Source organism: Mus caroli, unplaced genomic scaffold (assembly GCF_978045245.1).
Source record: "Mus caroli unplaced genomic scaffold, Mus_caroli_1 scaffold_7, whole genome shotgun sequence".
NCBI classification, from domain to species: domain Eukaryota; kingdom Metazoa; phylum Chordata; class Mammalia; order Rodentia; family Muridae; genus Mus; species Mus caroli.
The window spans coordinates 32,152,225-32,176,613 of record NW_028227262.1 but is presented as its reverse complement, the minus strand read 5'-3'; the positions used below and the strand labels follow the sequence as shown (position 1 = coordinate 32,176,613).

The 24,389-nt window shown below is 41.3% G+C and overlaps 1 protein-coding gene across 2 annotated transcripts; it reads left to right on the top strand.

Moving 5' to 3' along the window:
• Nucleotides 1–6,763: 6,763 nt before the first annotated feature.
• Or13a1 (olfactory receptor family 13 subfamily A member 1) lies at nt 6,764–8,666 on the top strand. Of its 2 annotated transcripts, XM_085839614.1 has the most exons (2): nt 6,764–6,777; nt 7,745–8,666. In XM_085839614.1, exons 1-2 carry the CDS (start codon nt 6,764–6,766, stop codon nt 8,664–8,666), a joined length of 936 nt encoding a protein of 311 aa, XP_085695740.1. The 2 variants fall into 2 exon arrangements, with proteins under 2 accessions (XP_085695740.1, XP_021021209.2); XM_021165550.2 differs by lacking the exon at nt 6,764–6,777 and having other exon boundaries at nt 7,684–8,666.
• Nucleotides 8,667–24,389: the final 15,723 nt, after the last annotated feature.

The window sequence follows — 24,389 nt, the reverse complement described above, 5'->3', positions numbered from 1 at the left end:
TTACTAAGGATTCCCTTTACTTAGCACTTCCTCTGCTCCTCACATCTCTCTCTCTCTCTCTCTCTTTCTTCTCAGACATTCAGGATGGATACTCAGGTTTAGTCCAGAAGCAGTTTACTGCAATGCTCAACATTAAACTGTAAGGATGATAAGAAGAAAGATTAAATAGCCACTGTGCCCAATATAAACACAAAAGGAATGCCTTAAGGTGTTGAAAACTCAACAGAATACAGGGAAATCAAGCTAACATTACCTGCAGTCTTCATCCCTAATTGGCTTCTATTGTGCTGGAGGAGAAACGTAGCCATCAGCCTTACCCAGCTGCAAAGTCCAGAAGCAACAATGATGAGTGACCTGGTAAGACACACCTGCTGGTGCAATAGCAACACAGATGTCATGGCTGTAACCAAACACTATCTGATTCAGGAGATGGAATCCATATCTGGTACTGTTATCTTGACCAAGAACACAAAGATAGATTGTTCATGGTTCGTTGAGAAGAACCTACTACTATTCTGTTTTAATGGAATTCAAATGATTACTAATAAGTTATCATTATACCCATAAATTAGGTTTTCCATCAATTCTTATCAGAGAAGCTTCTTCATTCAGTGGACAGTGATTAACACAACTGTCCAAGGTGCAGAGAATAAAAGATTGTGGATTGTTCAACATTAAGTGGAACATCTACATTTTACAACTCTTCCCTAGGCTTCGGTATCATTGCTGAAGGGTGAGCAGAAAGATTGTAAGAGCCATAGGTGGTGGATGACTATAAGAAAATAGTGTCTTCCAGATACAGCAGGGTAGTTGCACATGTAACACTTACACAAGTTGTGTCAGCATGCACAGACCTGTGCAAGAAATAAATACTAGTATGGAAAGAGTCTTCTCAGCCGAGGAGCCACTAACAGCTTCTTGGAGAAGTAGAGTCAGGTTGTTGTTGTTGTTTTTTTGCTTTTGTTTTTAATTTTAGGGTATAGCACCGGGTAGGTGAAAAGCCCATATCCATGAGTACTTAGGTAGCACAAATTAGACTTGGTGAGTTAAAAAAAGAGGATGTCATAAAGTAAAAATCTGTAGAAAAATGAGGATACTAGAAGGCATTTCATCTAAAAGTTAATATCACAAAATGGTTAAATTACCACTAGCAATCAATACATTTAGTGAAACTCCAATCAAAATCCCAGTGTTATTCATTGTTTAGATAAATCGAGACAATAATTCTATAATTCATATGGAAGTATGAAAGTCCGAATTGCCAAAATAATGCTAAAAAAGGAACCACACTGACCTCAAGTTACATAACACAGCCATGGTAACAAGAAATAATACTTGAACAAAACCAAAAATATACATCAGTGGAATATTTTAGAGGAACAAGAAATGAAACCACACAGCTACATCCATCTGATATAGTGTATTGACCCAGGGTCTCATGTAGCACAGGCTGGTCTTGAATTCACAGTGTATCTGGGCATGACCTTGATCATCTGAACCTCCTGTCTCTAACTTCCGAGTGCTTTGATTGCAGGTACATACCACCTGTCCCAGGAAGCCAATGGGCTCTTGACAAAGTGTCAAGAGATGTTGGAGAAAAGACTTTTCAACAAGTGATGCTGGGAAAACTGGATCTCTACATGTAAAATTATGAAACTAGATCCCTATCTCTCACCCTAGTCAAACATAATTCAAGATGTCTCAGTTCTCTTAATGCTTTGGATTTTCATTTTTATGTATTTAATACAAAGTGCTTATAGTGGTCAGGAAGCTAGAAAAAGGGAGGACTGGGGTAGAGGGAAGGGACATAGAGGGCAAGGGCAGTAGAACCCATGTGACCTATGTGTGTCACATTCCAGCTTTGCTCCTGCCTGGTGACTGTGACCACAGCCTTTGATGTTTTCTTTCACACATACTTTATTCCATCCCTTTATCAAAGATATTGATATAAACAACTGCACATTATTTGAGATGAGAAACATTTTGACATTACCATCTCAACTAAAGGTGCCAGTTTGAGGATGTCTCCTGTGGGGCTCATTGGTAGGTGCCACTGGTTGCTGGGAAAAGTGAGAAGGCCTGGTCCTTGAGCCATAATGCACAGGAGTTTGTAGCAAATAAACATCTTGATGGACCTAAAATTCGAAAGCTATATAGTGCAAAACTGAAGATGCAGCCACAGGCAAGGGCTTTTGAAAAGGACAGTGATATAGCTCAGGAAATAAAGCCAAGAATTGACAAACAGGAATTCCACAAAATTAAAAACAAACAACAACAACAACTTCAGGGCAAAGGAAACAATGAGAAGGGATAGCCTATACAATAAAAGAAAATATGTTTTTAAACTGTATCTCTATAGCAAAGTAATATCTAGGAAGTATAGAAGACTCAAATTACTAAATACTACCAAACCAAACAAGTAAATGGATGGGCTAATGAACAATCAGTTCTGAAAAGATAGCATACAAGGGACCAATAAACATGACAAAATACTACATTTTCTTAGCCATCAGAGAAATGCAAGCCAAAACTACATTGATATATAATCTCAATGTAGTCAGAATGGCCACCACTAAAACCATAAATAGCAGTAAGTGCTAGAGAAGACAGAGGGTAAGGAAAACACTAATGCATTGTTGGTAGGAATATTAGTCCAAAGACTACGGAAATCAGTGTGGAAGTTCCTTTAAAAAAACCCCATCATAAGAACCATCCATAACGGGCCTGGGTATATTGTTGAAGAACTGTAAGTCAATGAACCATACAAATATTTATACAATTATGTCTATGGCTGTACTAGTTGTAATAGCTATTATTGAGTAAGCCTAGGTTTCCATCAACAGATAAATGGATAAAGAAAATGTGGCATATATAGACAATGAAGTTTTATTCAATCATTAAGAATAGAATTATTCAATTTTAAGGAAAGTGGATAAAACTGACCATCATTGTATTGAGCAAATATATTCAGATCGAGAAAACAAAATGCCACATTTCTAGGTGTGAATGTATTATTCTGAGTAACTGAGCCTGGGTCTTCCCTGACCTCAATCCTCTGAGCTGGGACAGGGGAGATGTCCTGGCATCTCCCACTGGGGTTTATATTCTGTTCCCCACATTTGGCTTGAAGCCCAGATGGCAAGTATGTGTCCACCCACGACAGCCAAATCCCCAGCAAAGAGGGATTTAATTTAATTGCTCCTCCTGGGTCCATTTAAAGGAAAGGATATGAACACTGCTCCTGTGTGTTTCCCATGGACAGGGACAAATTTTACTAAAGATGAGCCTAAACATCTTGGCAATACAAGCTTAAACAGGAAGACAAAAATCTTCATCTGCCTGCTCAGGATCTCAGTTCCACCATGTCCCCAACTGTGGCTGACAGAGAGAATTCATCCATGCATCGCATTTGCTGCACAAGGGGGAAGTTGATCAAGGTAGTGATGAGTATTTCAAGGGCTGTTTGTTCCATGGGGTGACATAAAACAGTGGGAAAAGCTTGCCTTGTAACCCTGCCTGCCTGATCTTAGCGAGTGGCACAGAAACAGCCCATGTTTCCTTAGCTAAACGTATTTAGTTACACTGTTCACCTTACCTAAAAATCACTGCCTTACTGCTGGATCCTCAAATGTGGCAATGATGCAAATGAGATGCTAATGTGGCTAAGAGTTTAAGGTTTGTATGCCACAGCACAGTCAGAAAAATACCCATGCCAGGTGTTGATGGATGAATCTTTTTTCTTGACCTTGCTTTAACATCTGCTTGGCTCATGTAGGTTGGTATTACATAACAAAGAATTCTGGACTGGAATCCAGAAGCCTGGGGCTGAATACTAGATTTTTCCACTACAGCTCCATGATTAGGGCAGGCCATTTAGAGTGATTTTAGTAAGGCAGACAAAGTCATTTTAATTTAAAGCTGAACACTTGAAACTTTAGCATGTTCTGATTTTCAGTTTTCTGTTCTTGAAATATGTTTAAAGTAGGACTATGTATCTTCATATATAAAACAGTATATTAAATGAGTTATATAGTGTTTCTAAAACCCGGAGCCCTTAAAGAGATTTTAAAATGGGGGTTAGTTAATTCTTCATTCTTAATTACCATAAGACAGTAATGTTTTATCTGTAAAATTATGAACCACAAACTGGAACTAAAAAAAAAATCACAAAAGAGAAGTTGTGTATCATGTAAAATTCATCCCACCTTCAGGAAAAGAAAACATAAATTTTAACTTCAGGGATTTTGAGTGCAGTTGCTTTTTGGAAGTGATGAAATCCACCATGTGTGTTTATTTTCTAGGTGGCTTGACCACTAGAGGATTTGGCGTGTGGGTGAGATACCCCTGTGTGATTGATGTGATGTCTGAGGGCAGCAGGAGTTTAAATCGCACAGCTGGTATCAGGAATCTTGCTCTTTCCCATTCACACCCTTCGTGATCCTCACAGGAGAGCTAGTGTTATGCCTTTCAGGAGACGATGCTGGTGGGGTAGACCTCATGGCCATTCTCACCGGACACTCTAGGTATCCTGATTCCTTGCTTTCCTGTTGTTCTCTGCAGGGGAATCTGCTCCTTTAGTCTAAAGGGATTAGTTGAAAGTACTCTATCCCTGCAAAGACCCCTCATTCATCAGAGGCTTGTTTACTTTTTCATACCCTCACCTTGGACCTGAAGAAAGAGTCAGGCTCCAACTTTACTGTGTGGTGCTCAGTGGTCTTTCCTTAGTGCTCAGTAACCTGTGACTGCTGAAGCTCTCTACTGCTCTGTGATTGTAGTGAATGGAGATGCTGGTCTCCTCCGAGTGTAGCTATGGCAACACACTCTGGTCAGTCTATAGAGTGTGCTGTGGAGGGAACACAATGGCTGGAAATGTCAGTGTGTGAAATCTCAGGGGAGAGTGCAGACACCTTGCAGTAGACCATCCAAGCCAGCAATGCTTCCTTTCACCGTGACTCAATTTCTCAGCCTCAGTGTTTCTGTCTCCCTTGCTAATGTACAGTTTACCCTCTGAGTGGGGGTAAGGAACACATAATGTCACGTATTTCTCTTGATCCAAATCATTAAGGAAAGGAATACTGTTTAGTCTTTTGTTCTCAAACAAAAATGAAATCAGTGAAACAGGCGTATTGTGCTTATTTCATTCATGCAAATGATTGGGGCGTCCTGATCCTCAGATCCCAGGAAGATACTGAGATGAAAGGTCTGCATGCTGGCCAGCACAGGCTCCGTCCCAAGTCAGCCTGTTGCTGTATGCCATTGCTATGCCAAGCTCTTCTGCTCAAAGGACACTTGTCATCTTACAGAAGAGCAATATGACCTGACCGTAGCTGATGCTTAAGCACTTTGTGTAAACCTTTAATATTTTGGCAGAAAATGCATCTCTAGAAGTTTGGCAAAATAAAATTCTTAGTTTAAAATGAACTATTCTTATTCCTTTTAATGAGTAAGGGTTTGAGAAGTTGGAAAGTGCAAATGTGGCACACACTCTGGTTTCCTCTCCAGCCACAGTGTGCAGCATCTGGAGAGTCAAACTGCAGTTGCTGTCACTGGTATTCGGACTAGATGTTCTTTAGCACTGAAACAGCAAATGTTGTTGAGTGTCAGGCATAGCACTTGGGCCAAAATCACTCATGGACACTTGGACCATCGTTAGAGAGCCAGCAATGTAGTCATGTCAACAGCATGTGTACTGGGTCCTTGGACAAAAATCAGTATTCAATCCTGAAGGTTCATAAAATGGTTCACCATTTCTCATCACAAGGGAGGTGAAGTTTGGAAAGAGGAGCCGGCAACCCATTTGGCTTCTGAGGAGGAGGAGGCCCTCACAGCTGAGGAGGTTGTAAAAACTGTCCCTCCACCCCCACCCCCGGAAACCTAATGTGATCTAGTGCATTTGCAGAGAGCTGGCTGTGGCTGCATTTATGGCTATGGCTATGGCTGTGACAGTGGTTGTAGCTGTGGCTGTGATTGTCTGTGGCTTTGAGAGTTCAGACAGGACAGAAGAGTCTACTGAAGAGGAAGTTTCCAGAAGTACTGTATGGGAGCATTTGTGCTGTCAGCATTGAGGAGTCATTGAATTATTAGAAGGAGCTTACCTGATTCACCTGCCTTTCAGAAAATCTTCTTTAGAGAAAAATTAGAAGGCACAATAGCAAAAGCAATGAAATGAAAACCATCTTGACCTATTATGCACAGGTCATTTTATCTCCAGATAAACCAATGCCCCTTTATTAATTTTTTGTGCTTTAAATCTTAATGATTGTGTGTATTGCTTTTACATCTTCACTGTATGTAAAAAGAATCAGTAAGAGTCTGTCATCTTTTTGAAAGTATCGAAGATATGGGCGCAGGGGAAACATTCCTAAACAGAACAGCAATGGCCTGTGCTGTAAGATCAAGAATTGACAAATGGGACCTCATAAAATTGCAAAGCTTCTGTAGGGCAAAAGATACTGTCAATAAGACAAAAAGGCCACCAACAGATTGGGAAAGAATTTTTACCAATCCTAAATCTGATAGGGGACTAATATCCAATATAGACAAAGAGCTCAAGAAGCTGAACTCCAGAAATTCAAATAACCCCATTAAAAATGGTGTACAGAGCTAAACAAAGAACTCTCACCTGAGGAATACTGAAGGACTAAGAAGCACTTGAAAAAATGTTCAGCATCCTTAATCATCAGGGAAATGCAAATCAAAACAACCCTGAGATTCCACCTCATACCAGTCAGAATGGCTAAGATAAAAATTCAGGTGACAGCAGATGCTGGTGAGGATGTGGAGAAAGAGGAACACTCCTCCATTGCTGGTGGGATTGCAAGCTGGTGCAACCACTCTGGAAATCAGTCTGGAGATCCCTCAGAAAATTGGACATAATACTACCAGTAGATCCAGGAATACCTCTCCTGGGCATATATCCAGAAGATGTTCCAACTGGTAATAAGGACACATGTTCCACTATGTTCATAGCAGCCTTATTTATAATAGCCAGAAGCTGGAAAGAACCCAGATGTCCCTCATCAGAGGAATGGATACAGAAAATGTGGTACATTTACTACACTGATATATAATGAAAAATTCATTGTAAAGAGAACAGGTAGCTCTGTAATTTCCAGTGCTAAATTATTTTGCTCTGAGAAAATATTTTTAAATGTTACTTGCCCAAGAAAAATGTCCAGAAATGAAATATTGTTCAAATGGAAAAGTTACGTGTGTGTGTGTGTGTGTTGTGTGTGTGTGTATGTGTGTTCATGTGTTCTGGTGCATTTGTGTGTGCAGATACCCATGTGCCTGTGTCCAAATGTATCTGGAGGCCAGGGAACAACTTCGGACATTATCCCTCAAGCTCCCTCTTCCTTATGAACACGAAATCAATCAACATCCTAGGTTGATCAAGTCATGGATGACAGAGTAGATCTTTAATTTAGTTTGCATTTCTTTGAGATTGGCTGAGAATTAATGAGCATAATTGGTGACTGGCACTTATTTTTTATGAACTGAGTGCTTGCATTCTTCATGTAGCAGTGGAGTGTTTGTATTAGTGTAGCCCAATAAAGCTGTATGGTATCACTCCTTCACGCCATGTTGTCAGAGAAGGAAACGTGGCACCCACCTTTCTTAAGAAGCCTGTCACTTCTTCTTCTTCTCTCTCTCTCTCTTTTTTTTTTTTAGCCCTGAAAGCTTATGAAAATGCGGTTCCATAATCATCTTGTAGTCTCTGATATCCTCAGTCAAGGATGATGAGAAACCAGACACTGGTAACAGAGTTCATCCTTCAGGGCTTCTCTGAGCACCCGCAGTACCAGCTGCCCTTATTTTTCTGTTTCCTCTCCCTTTACTGTGTGGCCCTCACAGGTAATGTCCTTATCCTCTTGGCTATCACCTGCAACCCTGGGCTCCACACCCCCATGTATTTTTTCTTGTTTAATTTGGCTACTATGGACATCATCTGTACCTCCTCCATCATGCCCAAGGCCCTGAGGGGTCTGGTGTCAAAGAGGAACCCCATCTCCTACGGTGGCTGCATGGCCCAGCTCTATTTCCTTACGTGGTCTGCTTCCTCAGAGTTGCTCCTCCTCACTGTCATGGCCTACGACCGTTATGCAGCCATCTGCCACCCTCTGCATTACAGCACCATGATGAGCAAAGCCTTCTGTAGCATGTTGGCTGCTGGAGTGTGGGCACTCTGCGCTTTCAACACAGCCATTCACACAGGACTGATGACGCGCTTGAGCTTCTGTGGGCCCAATGTCATTACACATTTCTTCTGTGAGGTGCCTCCTCTGCTGCTTCTCTCCTGCAGTTCCACCTACGTGAACAGTGTCATGATTGTCTTGGCTGATGCCTTTTATGGCATATTGAACTTCCTGATGACCATTGTGTCATACGGCTTCATTATTTCCAGCATCCTGAAGATGCGAACATCAGAAGGGAAGCAGAAAGCCTTCTCAACCTGCTCTTCCCACCTCATTGTGGTGTGCATGTATTATACCGCTGTCTTCTATGCCTACATAAGCCCTGTCTCCAGCTATAATGCAGAGAAGAGCAAATTGGCTGGTGTGCTGTATACCATGTTGAGCCCTACGCTCAACCCTCTGATCTATACTTTGAGAAACAAGGAAGTCAAAGCAGCTCTCAGGAAATTTTTTCCTTTCCTCAGAAATTAAAATGTGATTCACAAAGCTCTTCTCTTGGGCTTGTAGTTTCATTAAGGATTGGCAATCCCATGAGCATATGAAAGGCTTGTCTGTGTGCTGAAGATAAATAAGCTAATCTTTTCTACCCAGTGCAATGGTTTTGTAGATGACCTCAGAGTTCTGGTGACCAGTCACTGACTAATGGAAGTGTGTGGTTGCATGTGAGCTCACACAACTCTGAGACTGAGAAATGGGATCTCAGCCTGATTGCAGCATGATATAGTACTTTATTGTCAGAGAAACAAAAACTCTCCACGAGGACAAAAGTGCCCCAGGAGCTTTCGTCTTACAGCTGTATGAAAATGTCTTTCTTTTCTTTGAATATACAGCATCCACGTGGAAATATCACTTAGAATTTGTGCGAGCCTTTGACAGACATAAGAGATATGTGTGGGGGCCCCACAGCATTTTCAGGATTGCTTGACCTGAGAATTGCTTCAGGTGACTCTGGTCCCCAAGAAACCCACTTCTATTTTGCTCCAAGTCTTCCCTCTGGAGCCTTTTAAGCTTCCAAAGTAATTTTTGATGTTAATGTGAACTATTGTTTCTGCTTTCCCTTTTTCCTCCCACTAACATCAGACTCAAAATTTTAGGTCCACCTCTTGGCCATACCTGTAAAAAACTCCATCTTTATCACATGATATGTGGCTTATGTACCTAGATAAATATCCAGGGTTTCTCACCTCTTGAGTTGGCTTTTGAATTCTGAGGGTCTGAGCCACTTCATTTGTCCTGTAATGGGGACAGTGATAGGAGTTAACTGTAACAGAACCATGGTAAGAAGGCAACACTATCCTTCTGTTGTTTCTGAATAAAGCTGGACAAGTCTGTATCAATGCAGAGAGATCTTGAGTCTGTTCCTTGTGTTAGAAACCCTTGTGGCAAAGTCCATTCTTTTGGTCATGATGACAGGAAAAAGTGTGACTATTTAGCTGTATCTTTGGAAATAAATAAAACCACATATTCTTGTTAGATCAGATGGAAGCTAAAAATAGAAATTGGTATTTGATTTAGGAAGGCTGAGCTGTCTTTGAGTCTTTGGCCATATTTTTATTATCCTTCATTGGAAGCAATTTGATTTTGGACCTGAAATTTGAGAATTTGAGAATTAGATGACTATGGCCTTTATATGCCGAGTCTTATGGGCTAAGTCAAATCTCCATGATGGAATGATGATACCCTGATAACATTTTGATGCTTTCAATGTCACAACTTCTGATGATTCAATATGATACTAATATATTTTCAGCATGCCACGGGGAGTATTTACTGTTTTTTCATCTTAATCTCTACTAATTTTCTAATCTCTTTATTTACAATAAATTTTAAAGGAAATCTATTGTAAATATTGAGAGTTTAAATGAGCATTAACAGAAATTTGAAAAAGCAGGTATCTGATACACACACACACACACACACACACACACACACACACACACACACTTAGGAAACACATACCCCAATTAAGCAGGTATTTAACACTACAAACACAGACACAAAGGTGGTGCTGCATCTCAAGTGCCAAGCAATGTTGTCATCCAAGGCCAGAGAGGAAGTGAAAATGTGACATGACCTTGATTATGCTTGGCAGAAGCAGGGAGTCAATTTGAACTCTCCTTCTAAGCATAAAAAAGACAAAGATCAACCTGGGCTTGAGTGAAACAACTGACAAAAAATATCAAGTGTTTTGTGTAAGTAAACACCATTCTTAGTGAGTGTCCACTGAGGACCAGAGTAGTTGTGAAAAACTGCATATTATACTTCCTGGTTCCAATTGAATATTGATGGCTGCCTGGGCTAATGGGGTTAGGTTGTATGGGACCACAGTGAACTCTCTGAAATGATTCAGTGGACAGGGGCAATGGGGTACGTAGATGAGAGTCCTTTTCTTATCCTAGTGGTTTCTGAAGCCACAGTTCAGTCTTGGGCATCTCAATAATTTTCAGGGTGCTGAATGCCACCATCTATTTCCAAGAGATGCCAAAGGGGAGGGTTCCCTGGAGAGACAGATTCTCAGCCTCCTCTTAGTCTCAGTCCTTCCCAGAGCCCATCCTCCTCCTCTTTCAGTCTGGACATGTTTATCCAGTTCTGCAAACTTAAAACAGGTCCATTATATTCAGACCATGCTTTCTCTCTCTTTGCAGTTGAACCTATTTTGGTCTCCACTTTATCTTGTTGCTTAAACCTTTTTCTGTCTGCTGGGATGCTTTTATCTTTTTCCCTTGTGTTACAAGGACATATGTGTCTTTTTCTTCAATATCCCTAATAGCCAAGACTTTATTCTTTTGTGAATCATTTTGTAGGAACCAATGACAACTTTCCACAGGCAGGAGCCATAGAGAAGAAAGGACAGAATTTCCATTCTACCTGTTTCTTTGTCTTTTGTCACTGATTAAGCTCATCATTCCCCAACCACAGGTTCTTATTCTCTTGAGGTTCTCAATTCAATTTAATCACCTTGTGTGGTAGAAACCAGATTGGCTTGCTAGTACCAGCTAACCACATATGGCAAGTCTGGATGGAGGATACAGCCTATGGGACTTTCCTATACAGCACTAACTCTCTATAAGCAGCATGTAAACAATTCCAGGTTCCAATGTCTCCTTACCCAGGCTTCATGTTTAATTCAAGCACCAAGGTGAGAGGCCTAGAGCTCAGCTTAGCAGTAGATGATTATGAGGCTCAGGATTTGATCTCCAGAATTGTAAATCTGACAAACAAGAAGAAAAACCCAGTCTCTGGGTCCTGCTTTGTCTGTTCTGAGGGTGTGAATGCCTTGAGACTTTGGCAGGTCAGAATTCCCAACCTTCTGCTTCTGAAGCTATCCAAAGGGTCTAGAGAAAGTGAACAGACAGCAAGCCTGCATCTTCCTCTGCTTTCCAAATCCAAAGCCACGTGGCCAGCTGCCTCCTGTCCTGCCCATCTGCCTTCCATGCCCTGACAGCCCTTGTACCGTATTGTGAGCCAAAATAAAGCCTTTATTCTGAAAGTTTCTCTTCTCAAGCATTCATCACACCAAAGAAAGAAGTAACTACTACACCCATTCATTAAAATTCAGGGAAAGAAATCTTTTAAATGAACAGTGTGAGAAAGTTTACATTTACTTTACACATTTCCAGAGATGAGATGCCACACTAGTGAGAAGCTCTGTAGGTGTAAAGACTGTGGGAATACCTTACTGTTCCAGTTCATTGAAGAACCATCAAAGAATACATTTTATTTACTTGAGTGTAAGTCAGCAACAAAAACTCTCGCATTGCATGGTCCTTACAAAAATCAAACATCACAGCTATAGGAGAGATGCTCACTGAAAACACTTTCAAAGTCATCTGAAAATTGCCATTAGAGACAAATATACTATATTAACTTCATGTTAATTAACTATATTAACTTTCCATTAATTAATATAAATTAATTCAAATATGATGTTGGAGAACACGTATAATGTGGAAAAAATGCTGTAAAAACACCGTCTCTCCTACCACAGCACGGCTTTGTGTTGGTCTTTGTCCTTCCTCTTATTCTTTTTCCATGGCTTCTTTTCTCACTTGCACTTCTGTCTCTAGCTTACTTAATGTTTCTAATGTTCTAATGTTCCTAATGTTTCTTTACACAAATAAACGGCTTTTAAAATCCATTCTTTGTAAGTTTTGTTTATGACAAGGGGAGGGTGAATGGTACTAATTATGGGCTTTTATGACATTGTCACACATTCTTGTTATGCATTTGGTCATATTCAACCCTTCATTTGTAAAGTAGATTTCTGGGTGGTAGAATTCCTTTTTTGTGGTTATACTATTGAAGAAACATATGTAAGTCTAGTAGATATAATTTTTATTTGAATCATTCAATGAAAATGTTACATTTTTTGTGAGGCTACGCTGGGGCCAGGCAAACACAGAAGTGGATGCTCACAGTCAGCTATTGGATGGATCACAGGGCCCCCAATGGAGGAGCTAGAGAAAGTTCCAAAGGAGCTAAAGGGGTCTGCAACCCTATGGGTGGAACAACAATATGAACTAACCAGTACACCCCCCCCCCCCCGAGCTCATGTCTCTAGCTGCATATGTTTCAGAAGATGGCCTAGTTGGCCATCATTGGAAAGAGAGGCCCATTGGTCTTGCAAATTTTAGATGCTTCAGTACAGGGGAACACCAGGGCCAAGAAGTGGGAGTGGGGGGGAGGGGAGTGGGGGGAAGGGTATGGGGGACTTTTGGAATAGCATTGGAAATGTAAATGAGGAAAATACCTAATAAAACATTTTTAAAAAATTAAAAAAAAAGAAAATGTTACATTTTGAAAAAATAGTGTGTATGGAGTAAGTTTTATGGAGAAGGGACAATGTTCCAACATGCCACCTTGGGCCTCTTTCAGTTGTAAACAGTGAAGAGTTCCTTCTCTCTCAACCCTCCCTTGCCACGAACAAAACATACAAGGAATGGATTTAAAAAGGCATTCATTTGTGTAAAGAAACATTAGGAACTTGGTAAGTTAGAGACAGAAGTGGGGTTGAGAAAAGACCATGGCACAAGCATAAGAGGAAAGGACAGAGACCAGGGAATGTGGGGGAAATGTGCCGGATGTGCTGTGACATGTTAGAAAAGCCTTAAAAAAAAAGCAAGACACTCATCGCCTGGTTTCCTCCTCCTGCAAATTCTCTTCAGAGTCAACCATTACCATATAGGACATTGAGGTAGCTGGAAGATACCATCTGAGACATAATTCAGGGAGGCAGCATGGAAGTTAAGAAAGGCAGAAGGTGCTATCCCAGCCATCTGATTCTGTCTTGCTGGGGGGCTGGAAATGGGAATGAGGAAGGTTTTTAATAGTTCTAGCCCAAGCTCCACCCATTGTTGATCAGTCTTAGGAGAATCCCTGAGTACAGGTCAGGAGTAGTGGTTCATACCTTTAAGCCCAGCACTTATGAGGCAGAGGCAAGTGGATCTCTATGAGTTTAAGGTCAGCTTTGTCTAATCTAAACCACCAGCTGAGTCCCGTCAGTTTTCAGAACTCAAAGAAAAAGTAGTAAAAAAGGGTGTGTTTTGTGTTTCGATTTGTGCTATTTGGATTGTATTGAATGAAGATGAAATACCCTCTTTCTCTAGTTCACTGAATTTTACTTGTGGAATCTAAATACTCTTGGATGTGGAGCCTGTGGTGGAGCACAACTACCATGATATATCACAGCCTTAAGCAAAACTGATCCTCCCTCTTTCTAAAGGTAAAAATTGCCAATCTCTCCTCAGCTAGGGATGGCACTTCATGCTCACCTCCCCTCTCCTTGCTGGCATTTTGACTCATTTGAACTTGTGCAGGTCACAGCCACTGTGAGTTCCTTTGGACAATTGCCCCGTTGTATCCAGAAAACACTTTTCTTGTAGTCACCCACCATCGCTAACTTGAGCAATCTTTCCAATCCCTCTTCCATGATGATCCCTGAACCATAGAGGAGGGGTTTGATATAGATATCCCATTCATTGCTGAGCACCCTGTAGTTCTTCTTCTCTGCATAATGATCATAATATGGTCTCTACATTGTGTGGTTCTCTGTGTTAATTGCCATCTATTTTGATGAGGGTTGAGAGATACAGTGATCTGTGAGTGTGTTGGTTTGAATAGGAATGGCCTTCATAGGCCCATAAAATTGTAGGCCCATAATCTAAATGCTTGGTCACCAGAAAGTGGCATTATTAGGGGGTGTGGCCTTGTTGGAGTAGGTGTGGCCTTGCTGGAGAAACTGTGTCACTAAGGGTGGTTGAACTTAGCAGACTCAGAAGCCCAAGCTAGGCCCAGTGTCTTTCTCTACTGCTTCTGCATCTGGATGTAGAACTCTCAGCTTCTTCTCCAGCACCACATCTGCCTGGATGCTGCCATGCTCCCTGCTATGACAACAATGGACTAAGCCTCTGAAACTATAATCAAGCCCCAATTAAACACTATCCTTTATAAGAGTTGCTTATTCACATCCATAGAACACTGACCAAGAAAATGGGTATAATGATACGCCATTAGGAAATATTTTAAGTGTTGTATATCAAAATAATAGTAATAGGTTCTCCTCTACAGAGGATAGTAATGCCAGACTCTATCTTATTCTACCTCTCTTGGATTCCATTTTATGGAGAAAATTCTAAATCATACCAGAAAGTGGCTATGACACTGGAGCCACTATTGCTCCACTGGGCTAATCTTGCCAAGCCAGTCCTCATTGTGGTTCTCACGGTTCACAGCTGGAACCCGAAAGCCAGCCTATACGAATGAAGCTTTCAGGTGAATACCAACTTGATTTCTCCATGATTTGCATAACGTATGGAGTATTTTCAGCAACAGGGTCTTTCAATCAACTTATGGAGGGTAACCAAGAGCAATACCAATAGCCAATAATGTTAGTAGTTTATGGAACTTGACTGGGAAACAACTCAAATAGGGACAATTCATTCTCAGTACCATAAATTTTATTTGCTACCATGGTATCTAACAAGGATGTTATCTCCAATTCCATCATTATATGGTATCTCCATTTAGACACTTTATTATATATATGTATGTATATGCATATGTTTATGTATATAGTTTAGGAAGTGTTTTTAGTCGCAGTTTTCCATATTTTCTTTTCTTTTGGGATCTTTTTAATTTTTATTTTCACTCTTTTATCCTTTTTTTTAAACAGTCCAGTGTTCATCCCCTTCCTTCTCTGCCCCCTCCCCCGACCATTTCTCATTCCATACATCCCTCCACCCCCTGTCTCCAAGCAGATTCCCCCCATCTCCACCCCAACAAACCTCTCCACTCCCTGGGACCTCAAGTCTCTCCAGGGCTAGGTGCATCTTTTCTCTCTGAGGCCAGACCAGGCAGTCCTCTGCTGTATATGCTTTGGGGCCTCATATCAAGTAGTGTATGCTGCCTGGTTGGTGGCTCAGTGTCTGAGAGATCTCAGGCGTCCAGGTCAGTTGAGATGGCTGGTCTTTCTGTGGAGCCATCTTCCTCCTCAGCCTCTTTATCTTATCCCAAATTCAACCACCGGGGTACCCAGCTTCCCTCCATTGATTGGGTGCTAGAATCTGCATCTGATTCATTCAGCTGTTTATGTGCATCTCAGAGGGCAGCCACACTAAGGTTCTGTCTGCAATCACACCACAGCCTCAGTAACAGTGTCAGGCCCTGGAGCTTCCCCTTCAGCTGGAGCAAAATTTGAGCCTGTACCTGGATCTCCTTTCTCTCAGGGTCTTCTCCACTTTTGTCCCTGTAAAATTTCTTCAGACAGGAACAATTCTGGGTCAGAGCTTTTGACTGGATGCAACCCTTTCCCTACACGTGATGTCCGATCCCTCCATGGAGGTAGACTATGCAAGTTCCCTCCTTTTGAGTCCTGAGAGTCTCTAACCTCCCAAGTCTCTGGTACATTCTAGAGGATGCCCCCCAATCCTATCTCCCAAGGTTGCCTGTTTTCTTTCTTTCTGCTGCCCCCAGGGCTTTATTCCTGTTCCCCGATACCTAATAATGTTCCCCCTTCCTTTCCCTGTCTCCTATCCCACCCAGATTCATTCCTTCCTCTGCCCCACCCTCGATTGCTTTCTCTTACCTCCCAAATGAGATTGAGGCATCTTACTTGGGTCCTATGCCTTGTTAGCCTTCTTGAATTTTGTGAATTGTATCCTAGGTATTTTGTATTTTTTTTTAAATTTTTAATATTTTTTATTACGTATTTTCCTCAATTACATTTCCAATGCTATCCCAAAAGTCCCCCATACCCACCCCCCACTTCCCTACCCACCCATTCCCATTCTTTTGGCCCTAGCATTCCCCTGTATTGGGGCATATAAAGTTTGCAAGTCCAATGGGCCTCTCTTTCCAGTGATGGCGGACTAGGCCATCTTTCGATACATATGCAGCTAGAGACAAGAGCTCTGGGGTACTGGTTAGTTCATCATGTAGTTCCCCCTATAGGGTTGCAGATCCCTTTAACTCCTTGGGTACTTTCTCTAGCTTCTCCATTGGGAGCCCTGTGATCTATCCAATAGCTGACTGTGAGCATCCACTTCTGTGTTTGCTAGGCCCCGGCATAGTCTCACAAGAGACAGCTATATCTGGGTCCTTTCAGCAAAATCTTGCTAGTGTATGCAATGTTGTCAGCATTTGGAAGCTGATTATGGGATGGATCCCTGGATATGGCAGTCTCTAGATGGTCCATCCTTTCATCACAGCTCCAAACTTTGTCTATGTAACTCCTTCCCTGGGTGTTTTGTTCCCAATTCTAAGAAGGGGCATAGTGTCCACACTTTGGTCTTCATTCTTCTTGAGTTTCATGCGTTTAGCAAATTGTATCTTATATCTTGGGTATCCTAAGTTTTGGGCTAACATCCACTTATCAGTGAATACATATTGTGTGAGTTCCTTTGTGATTGTGTTACCTCACTCAAGATGATGCCCTCCAGGTCCATCCATTTGGCTAGGAATTTCATAAATTCATTCTTTTTAATAGCTGAGTAGTACTCCATTGTGTAAATGTACCATAATTTCTGTATCCATTCCTCTGTTGAGGGGCATCTGGGTTCTTTCCAGCTTCTGGCTATTATAAATAAGGCTGCTATGAACATAGTGGAGCATGTGTCCTTCTTACTGGTTGGGACATCTTCTGGATATATGCCCAGGAGAGGTATTGCTGGATCCTCCGGTAGTACTATGTCCAGTTTTCTGAGGAGCCGCCAGACTGATTTCCAGAGTGGTTGTACAAGCTTGCAATCCCACCAACAATGGAGGAGTGTTCCTCTTTCTCCACATCCTCGCCAGCATCTGCTGTCACCTGAATTTTTGATCTTAGCCATTCTGACTGGTGTGAAGTGGAATCTCAGGGTTGTTTTGATTTGCATTTCCCTGATGATTAAGGATGTTGAACATTTTCTCAGGTGCTTCTCTGCCATTTGGTATTCCTCAGGTGAGAATTCTTTGTTCAGTTCTGAGCCCCATTTTTTAATGGGGTTATTTGATTTTCTGGAGTCCACCTTCTTGAGTTCGTTATATATATTGGATATTAGTTTCTTATCTGATTTAGGATAGGTAAAGATCCTTTCCCAATCTGTTGGTGGCTTTTTTTGTCTTATTGATGGTGTCTTTGCCTTGCAGAAGCTTGGCAGTTTCATGAGGTCCCACTTGTCAATTCTCGATCTTACAGCACAAGCCATTGCTGTTCTATTCAAGAATTTTTCCCCTGTGCCCATATCTTCAAGGCTTTTCCCCACTTTCTCCTCTATAAGTTTCAGTGTCTCTGGTTTTATGTGAAGTTCCTTGATCCACTTAGACTTGACCTTAGTACAAGGATATAGGAATGGATCGATTCGCATTCTTCTACATGATAACAACCAGTTGTGCCAGCACCATTTGTTGAAAATGCTGTCTTTCTTCCACTGGATGGTTTTAGCTCCCTTGTCAAAGATCAAGTGACCGTAGGTGTGTGGGTTCATTTCTGGGTCTTCAATTCTATTCCATTGGTCTACTTGTCTGTCACTATACCAGTACCACGCAGTTTTTTTTTTTTTTTTTTTTTTATCACAATTGCTCTGTAGTAAAGCTTTAGGTCCGGCATGGTGATTCCACCAGAGGTTCTTTTATCCTAGAGAAAGGCCATTGATTTGTTTGAGTTAATTTTATATCCAGCTACTTCACCGAAGCTGTTTATCAGGTTTAGGAGTTCTCTGGTGGAAGTTTTAGGGTCACTTATATATACTATCATATCATCTGCAAAAAGTGATATTTTGACTTCATCTTTTCCAATTTGTATCCCTTTGATCTCCTTTTGTTGTCGAATTGCTCTGGCTAGGACTTCAAGTACAATGTTGAATAGGTATGGAGAAAGTGGACAGCTTGTCTAGTCCCTGATTTTAGAGGGATTGCTTCAAGCTTCTCACCATTTACTTTGATGTTGGCTACTGGTTTGCTGTAGATTGCTTTTATCATGTTTAGGTATGGGCCTTGAATTCCTGATCTTTCCAAGACTTTTATCATGAATGGGTGTTGGATCTTGTCAAATGCTTTTTCCGCATCTAACGAGATGATCATGTGGTTTTTGTCTTTGAGTTTGTTTATATACTGGATTACGTTGATGGATTTCTGTATATTGAACCATCCCTGCATCCCTGGGATGAAACCTACTTGGTCAGGATGGATGATTGTTTTGATGTGTTCTTGGATTCGGTTAGCAAGAACTTTATTGAGGATTTTTGCATCAATATTCATAAGGGATATTGGTCTGAAGTTTTCTATCTTTGTTGGGTCTTTTTGTGGTTTAGGTATCAGAGTAATTGTGGTTTCATAGAATGAGTTGGGTAGAGCACCTTCTGTTTCTATTTTGTGGAATAGTTTGTGAAGAACTGGGATTAGATCTTCTTTGAAGGTCTGATAGAACTCTGCACTAAACCCATCTGGTCCTGGACTTTTTTTGGTTGGGAAACTATTAATGACTGCTTCTATTTCTTTGGGGGATATAGGGCTGTTTAGATCATTCACCTGATCTTGATTCAACTTTGGTACCTGGTATCTGTCTAGAAACTTCTCCATTTCATCCAGGTTCTCCAGTTTTGTTGAGTATAGCCTTTTTGTAGAAGGATCTGATGGTGTTTTGGATGTCTTCAGGATCTGTTGTTATGTCTCCTTTTTCATTTCTGATTTTGTTAATTAGAATGCTTTCCCTGTGCCCTCTAGTGAGTCTGGCTAAGGGTTTATCTATCTTGTTGATTTTCTCAAAGAACCAGCTCCTTGATTGGTTGATTCTTTGAATAGTTCTTCTTGTTTCCACTTGGTTGATTTCGCCCCTAAGTTTGATTATTTCCTGCCGTCTATTCCTCTTGGGTGAATTTGCTTCCTTTTGTTCTAGTGCTTTTAGGTGTGTTGTCAAGCTGCTAATGTGTGCTCTCTCTAGTTTCTTTTTGGAGGCACTCAGAGCTATGAGTTTTCCTCTTAGAAATGCTTTCATTGCGTCCCATAAGTTTGGGTGTGTTGTGGCTTCATTTTCATTGAACTCTAAAAAGTCCTTAATTTCTTTCTTTATTCCTTCCTTGACCAAGGTATCATTGAGAAGAGTGTTGTTCAGTTTCCACGTGAATGTTGGCTTTCTATTATTTATTTTGTTATTGAAGATCAGCCTTAGTCCATGGTGATCTGATAGGATGCATGGGACAATTTCAATATTTTTGTATCTGTTGAGGCCTGTTTTGTGACCAATTATGTGGTCAATTTTGGAGAAGGTACCATGAGGTGCTGAGAAGAAGGTATATCCTTTTGTTTTAGGATAGAATGTTCTGTAGATATCTGCCAGATCCATTTGATTCATAACTTCTGTTAGTTTCACTGTGTCCCTGTTTAGTTTCTGTTTCCATGATCTGTCCATTGGTGAAAGTGGTGTGTTGAAGTCTCCCACTATTATTGTGTGAGGTGCAATGTGTGCTTTGAGCTTTACTAAAGTTTCTTTAATGAATGTGGCTGCCTTTGTATTTGGAGCATAGATATTCAGAATTGATAGTTCCTCTTGGAGGATTTTACCTTTGATGAGCATGAAGTGCCCCTCCCTGTCTTTTTTGATGACTTTGGGTTGGAAGTCAATCTTATCAGATATTAGAATGGCTACTCCAGCTTGTTTCTTCATACCATTTGCTTGGAAAATTGTTTTCCAGCCTTTCATTCTGAGGTAGTGTCTATCTTTTTCTCTGAGATGAGTTTCCTGTAAGCAGCAAAATGTTGGGTCTTGTTTGTGTAGCCAGTTTGTTAGTCCATGTCTTTTTATTGGGGAGTTGAGTCCATTGATATTAAGAGATATTAAGGAAAAGTAATTGTTGCTTCCTGTTATTTTTGTTGTTAAAGTTGGCATTCTGTTCTTGTGGCTGTCTTCTTTTAGGTTTGTTGAGGGATTACCTTCTTGTTTTTTCTAGGGCGTGTTTCCCGTCCTTGTATTGTTTTTTTTCTGTTATTATCCTTTGAAGGGCTGGATTCGTGGAAAGATAATGTGTGAATTTGGTTTTATCATGGAATACTTTGGTTTCTCCATGTATGTTAATTGAGAGTTTGGTTGGGTATAGTAGCCTGGGCTGGAATTTGTGTTCTTTTAGTGTCTGTATAACATCTGTCCAGGATCTTCTGGCTTTCATAGTCTCTGGTGAAAAATCTGGTGTAATTCTGATAGGCTTGCCTTTATATGTTACTTGGCCTTTTTCTCTTACTGCTTTTAGTATTCTATCTTTATTTAGTGCATTTGTTGTTCTGATTATTATGTGTGGGGAGGAATTTCTTTTCTGGTCCAGTCTATTTGGAGTTCTGTAGGCTTCTTGTATGTTCATGGGCATCTCTTTCTTTAGATTTGGGAAGTTTTCTTCTATAATTTTGTGGAAGATGTTTGCTGGTCCTTTGAGTGAGAATCTTCATTCTCATCCACTCCTATTATCCGTAGGTTTGGTCTTCTCATTGTGTCCTGGATTTCCTGGATGTTTTGAGTTAGGATCTTTTTGCATTTTCCATTTTCTTTGATTGTTGTGCCGATGTTCTCTATGGAATCTTCTGCGGAATTTTGTATTTTTTTTGGCTAATATCCACTTATTTGAGTACATACCATGCATGTCCTTCTGGGTCTGAGTTACCTCCCTCAGGATGATGTTTTCTAATTCCATCAATTTGCCTGCAAAACTCATGATGTCCTCATTCTTAATAGCTGAGTATTATTCCATTGTGCAAATGAACCACATTTTCTGCATCTCTTCTTCTGTTGTGGGACATCTGGGTTGTTTCTTGGTTCTGGCTATCACAAATAAGACTGCTATGAACATAGCAGAACACATGCCCCTGTGCCGTGTTGACGCATCTTTTGGGTATGTGCCCAAGCATGGTATAGCTGGGTCTTCAGTAAATCTGTTTCCAATTCTCTGAGGAACCTCCATATTGATTTCCAGAGTGGTTGTACCATTTGGCAATCCCACAAGCAACAGAGGAGTGTTCATCTTTCTCCACATCCTTGCCAACATTTGCTGTCACCTGAGTTTTTTATTTTAGCCAAGAGAGAACTTCTCCTGGTGTTCCTCTTGGTCCCTCCTGGTGACTCAGTCGAGGCTGAAGACTGGCTGTCTCTGCTAGTTCATGTCACCACTGTTGCTAACCTGATTCTACCAATCTGGACTGCTGGTGTATCCCTGAAGTGTTTGTGAGTGGACTGAGCTGCCGCTGCTAACCTGTGAACAAAACTGTAGATTTCCAGACAACACAGATGGGAGTTGCTCCAAAGAACCTTTCTAAACAGGTTCACTTCTCCCATATCTTTCTTCTGCACAACCTCTGGCTATAAGGCAGGTTAAAGGATTTAAGAATCATCATTAAAAAAAGGTTTTGAAAAAAATAAAGTTATAAAGTTCCAATACTTCCACAATCTTCCCCAAAATACATGGCCAGGTCTGGCACAAACATTACTCTATTTCTGGTGCTAAGTCCTTTCTAATTTACAGCTTCTATTGTTTTAGATAAATCAATGGCCAGCTGCCAATTTGTGAAGGAAAGGGTTAGTTTGTCTTCCACCTTCATTCAGTTCATCAAGGAGGAAATTCAGGGCAGGAACCTAGAGGCAGGAACTGAAACAGAAGCCATGAAGGAGTGCTGCTTACTGGGTTGCTCAGCCTGCATATTTATTGTCCCCAGGAGCACTAGCTTAGGTCTGTCAGGTCCCACAGTGAGCTGGACCCTCCTATATCAATCATCAATCAAGAAATATCGATCTTGGGCACGAACTTGGTGAAGGGTCCTAATGTCCCCAGAGGACTCTCCATGCTGCAGGCGCCCTAGCACACCCAGGGTCACTGAGATAACTAGTGAGTGGAATGTAACAGCTGTTCTAAAACAACCCAGAGGGTCTTGTGCCAGCAGGAACAGGGACAAAGGAAACCTGCCCAATCAGTGACTGGGGTTTGTTCTAGTCAGCGCCAGCCCCACACCATCTTGGAAGCAAACTCAGTAGGCTCTAGCACGCCCAGGGTCTTGGGATCACTGAGATCAGTCTACACAAGAGAGCACATGGGCGGCAAAAGCTTCTTGGACAGGGTCTCTTCGGGCCTTCATCCTCAGCCAGGAGGTGTAGCTGAGACCCAGACCCCTGGGCACCTTCCCTGCAAGAGGAGAGGTTGCCTGCAGAGAGTACTCTGACCACTGGGACTCAGGAGAGTGTTGGACTCCAAGGAGTGTTGACAGAGGCTAACAGAATCATAGGAGGAATAAGCTCCAGCCAGATACAGCTAGAACATCTAACACCAGAGATTACCAGATGGCAAAAGGCAAACATAAGAATCTTTTTTGTTTTGTTTTGTTTTTGTTTTTGTTTTTGTTTTTGAGACAGGGTTTCTCTGTGTAGTCCTGGCTGTCCTGGAACTCACTCTGTAGACCAGGCTGGCCTCAAACTCAGAAATCTGCCTGCCTCTGCCTCTCAAGTGCTGGGATTAAAGGTGTGCTCCACCTTACTAACAGAAACCAAGACTACTTGGCATCATAAGAACCCAGTATGCCCACCACAGTGAGTCCTGGATACCCCAATACACCCTAAAAGCAAGACTCAGATTTAAAATCATTTCTCATGATGCTGGTAGAGGATTTTAAGAAGGGCATTAATAACACTGCTAAACAGATAGAAGCCCTTAAAGAATTATCAGAAAACTGCTAAATAGGTAGAAGTCTTTAAAGAGGAAACATAAAAATCCCTTAAAGAATTACAGGAAAACACAACCAAATAGGTGATGGAATTGAACAAAACCATACAAGATCTAAAAATGGAAGTAGAAACAATGCAGAAATCCCAAAGGGAGACAGTTCTGGAGATAGAAATCCTAGGAAAGAAATCAGGAACCATTGATGCGAGCATCAGGAAGAGAATACAAGAGATGGAAGAGAGAATCTCAGGTGCAGAAGATTCCATAGAAAACTTGGACACAACAATCAAAGAAAATGCAAAATGCAAAAAGATCCTAACTCAAAACATCCAGGAAATCCAGGACACATTGAGAAGATCAAACTTAAGGATAATAGGTTGTTGGGGCTGGCCTGCGGCTCTCATGCCTGGGGTTTGAGCCTGGGAGGCAACCTGGAGCTGAAAGAGAAGAGGGAACCTAGGCGGGCTGAGAAATGATGGAACCAAGACATGCTAGTCTGTTCAAGGTTTCCAGTTTACTAAGAGAGTGTGCTTATAAGGGGGAAGGCCTACCCCCCACCAGTCCATTCTTGGTGTCTGGAGCCAGCCTGTTGGCAATGTGCAGGAAAAGATGTTTCTCTGGAATATCTCAGGGGCTTCTCAGCAGGTAGCAGTGTCTTGGAGAGAGCAGTGGCAGGTGACTCAACAAAAGAGCCATCTAGGTCAGAAGGCTCCACCCTAGGTAATCTCCTTCTTAGTGGCAGTAAAGTCAAAGTCTGGATCAGCCTGCTTCAGGGCTGAGGAAGGCTACAACAGGTATAGACGAGAATGAAGATTTTCAGCTTAAAGGGCCAGTAAATATGTTCAACAAAAGTATAGAAGAAAACTTCCCTAACCTAAAGAAAGAGATGCCCATGAACATACGAGAAGCCTACAGAATTCCTAATAGACTGGACCAGAAAAGAAATTCCTCCCGACATATTATAATCAGAACAACAAATGCACTAAATGAAGACAGAATATTAAAAGCAGTAAGGAAAAAAGGTCAA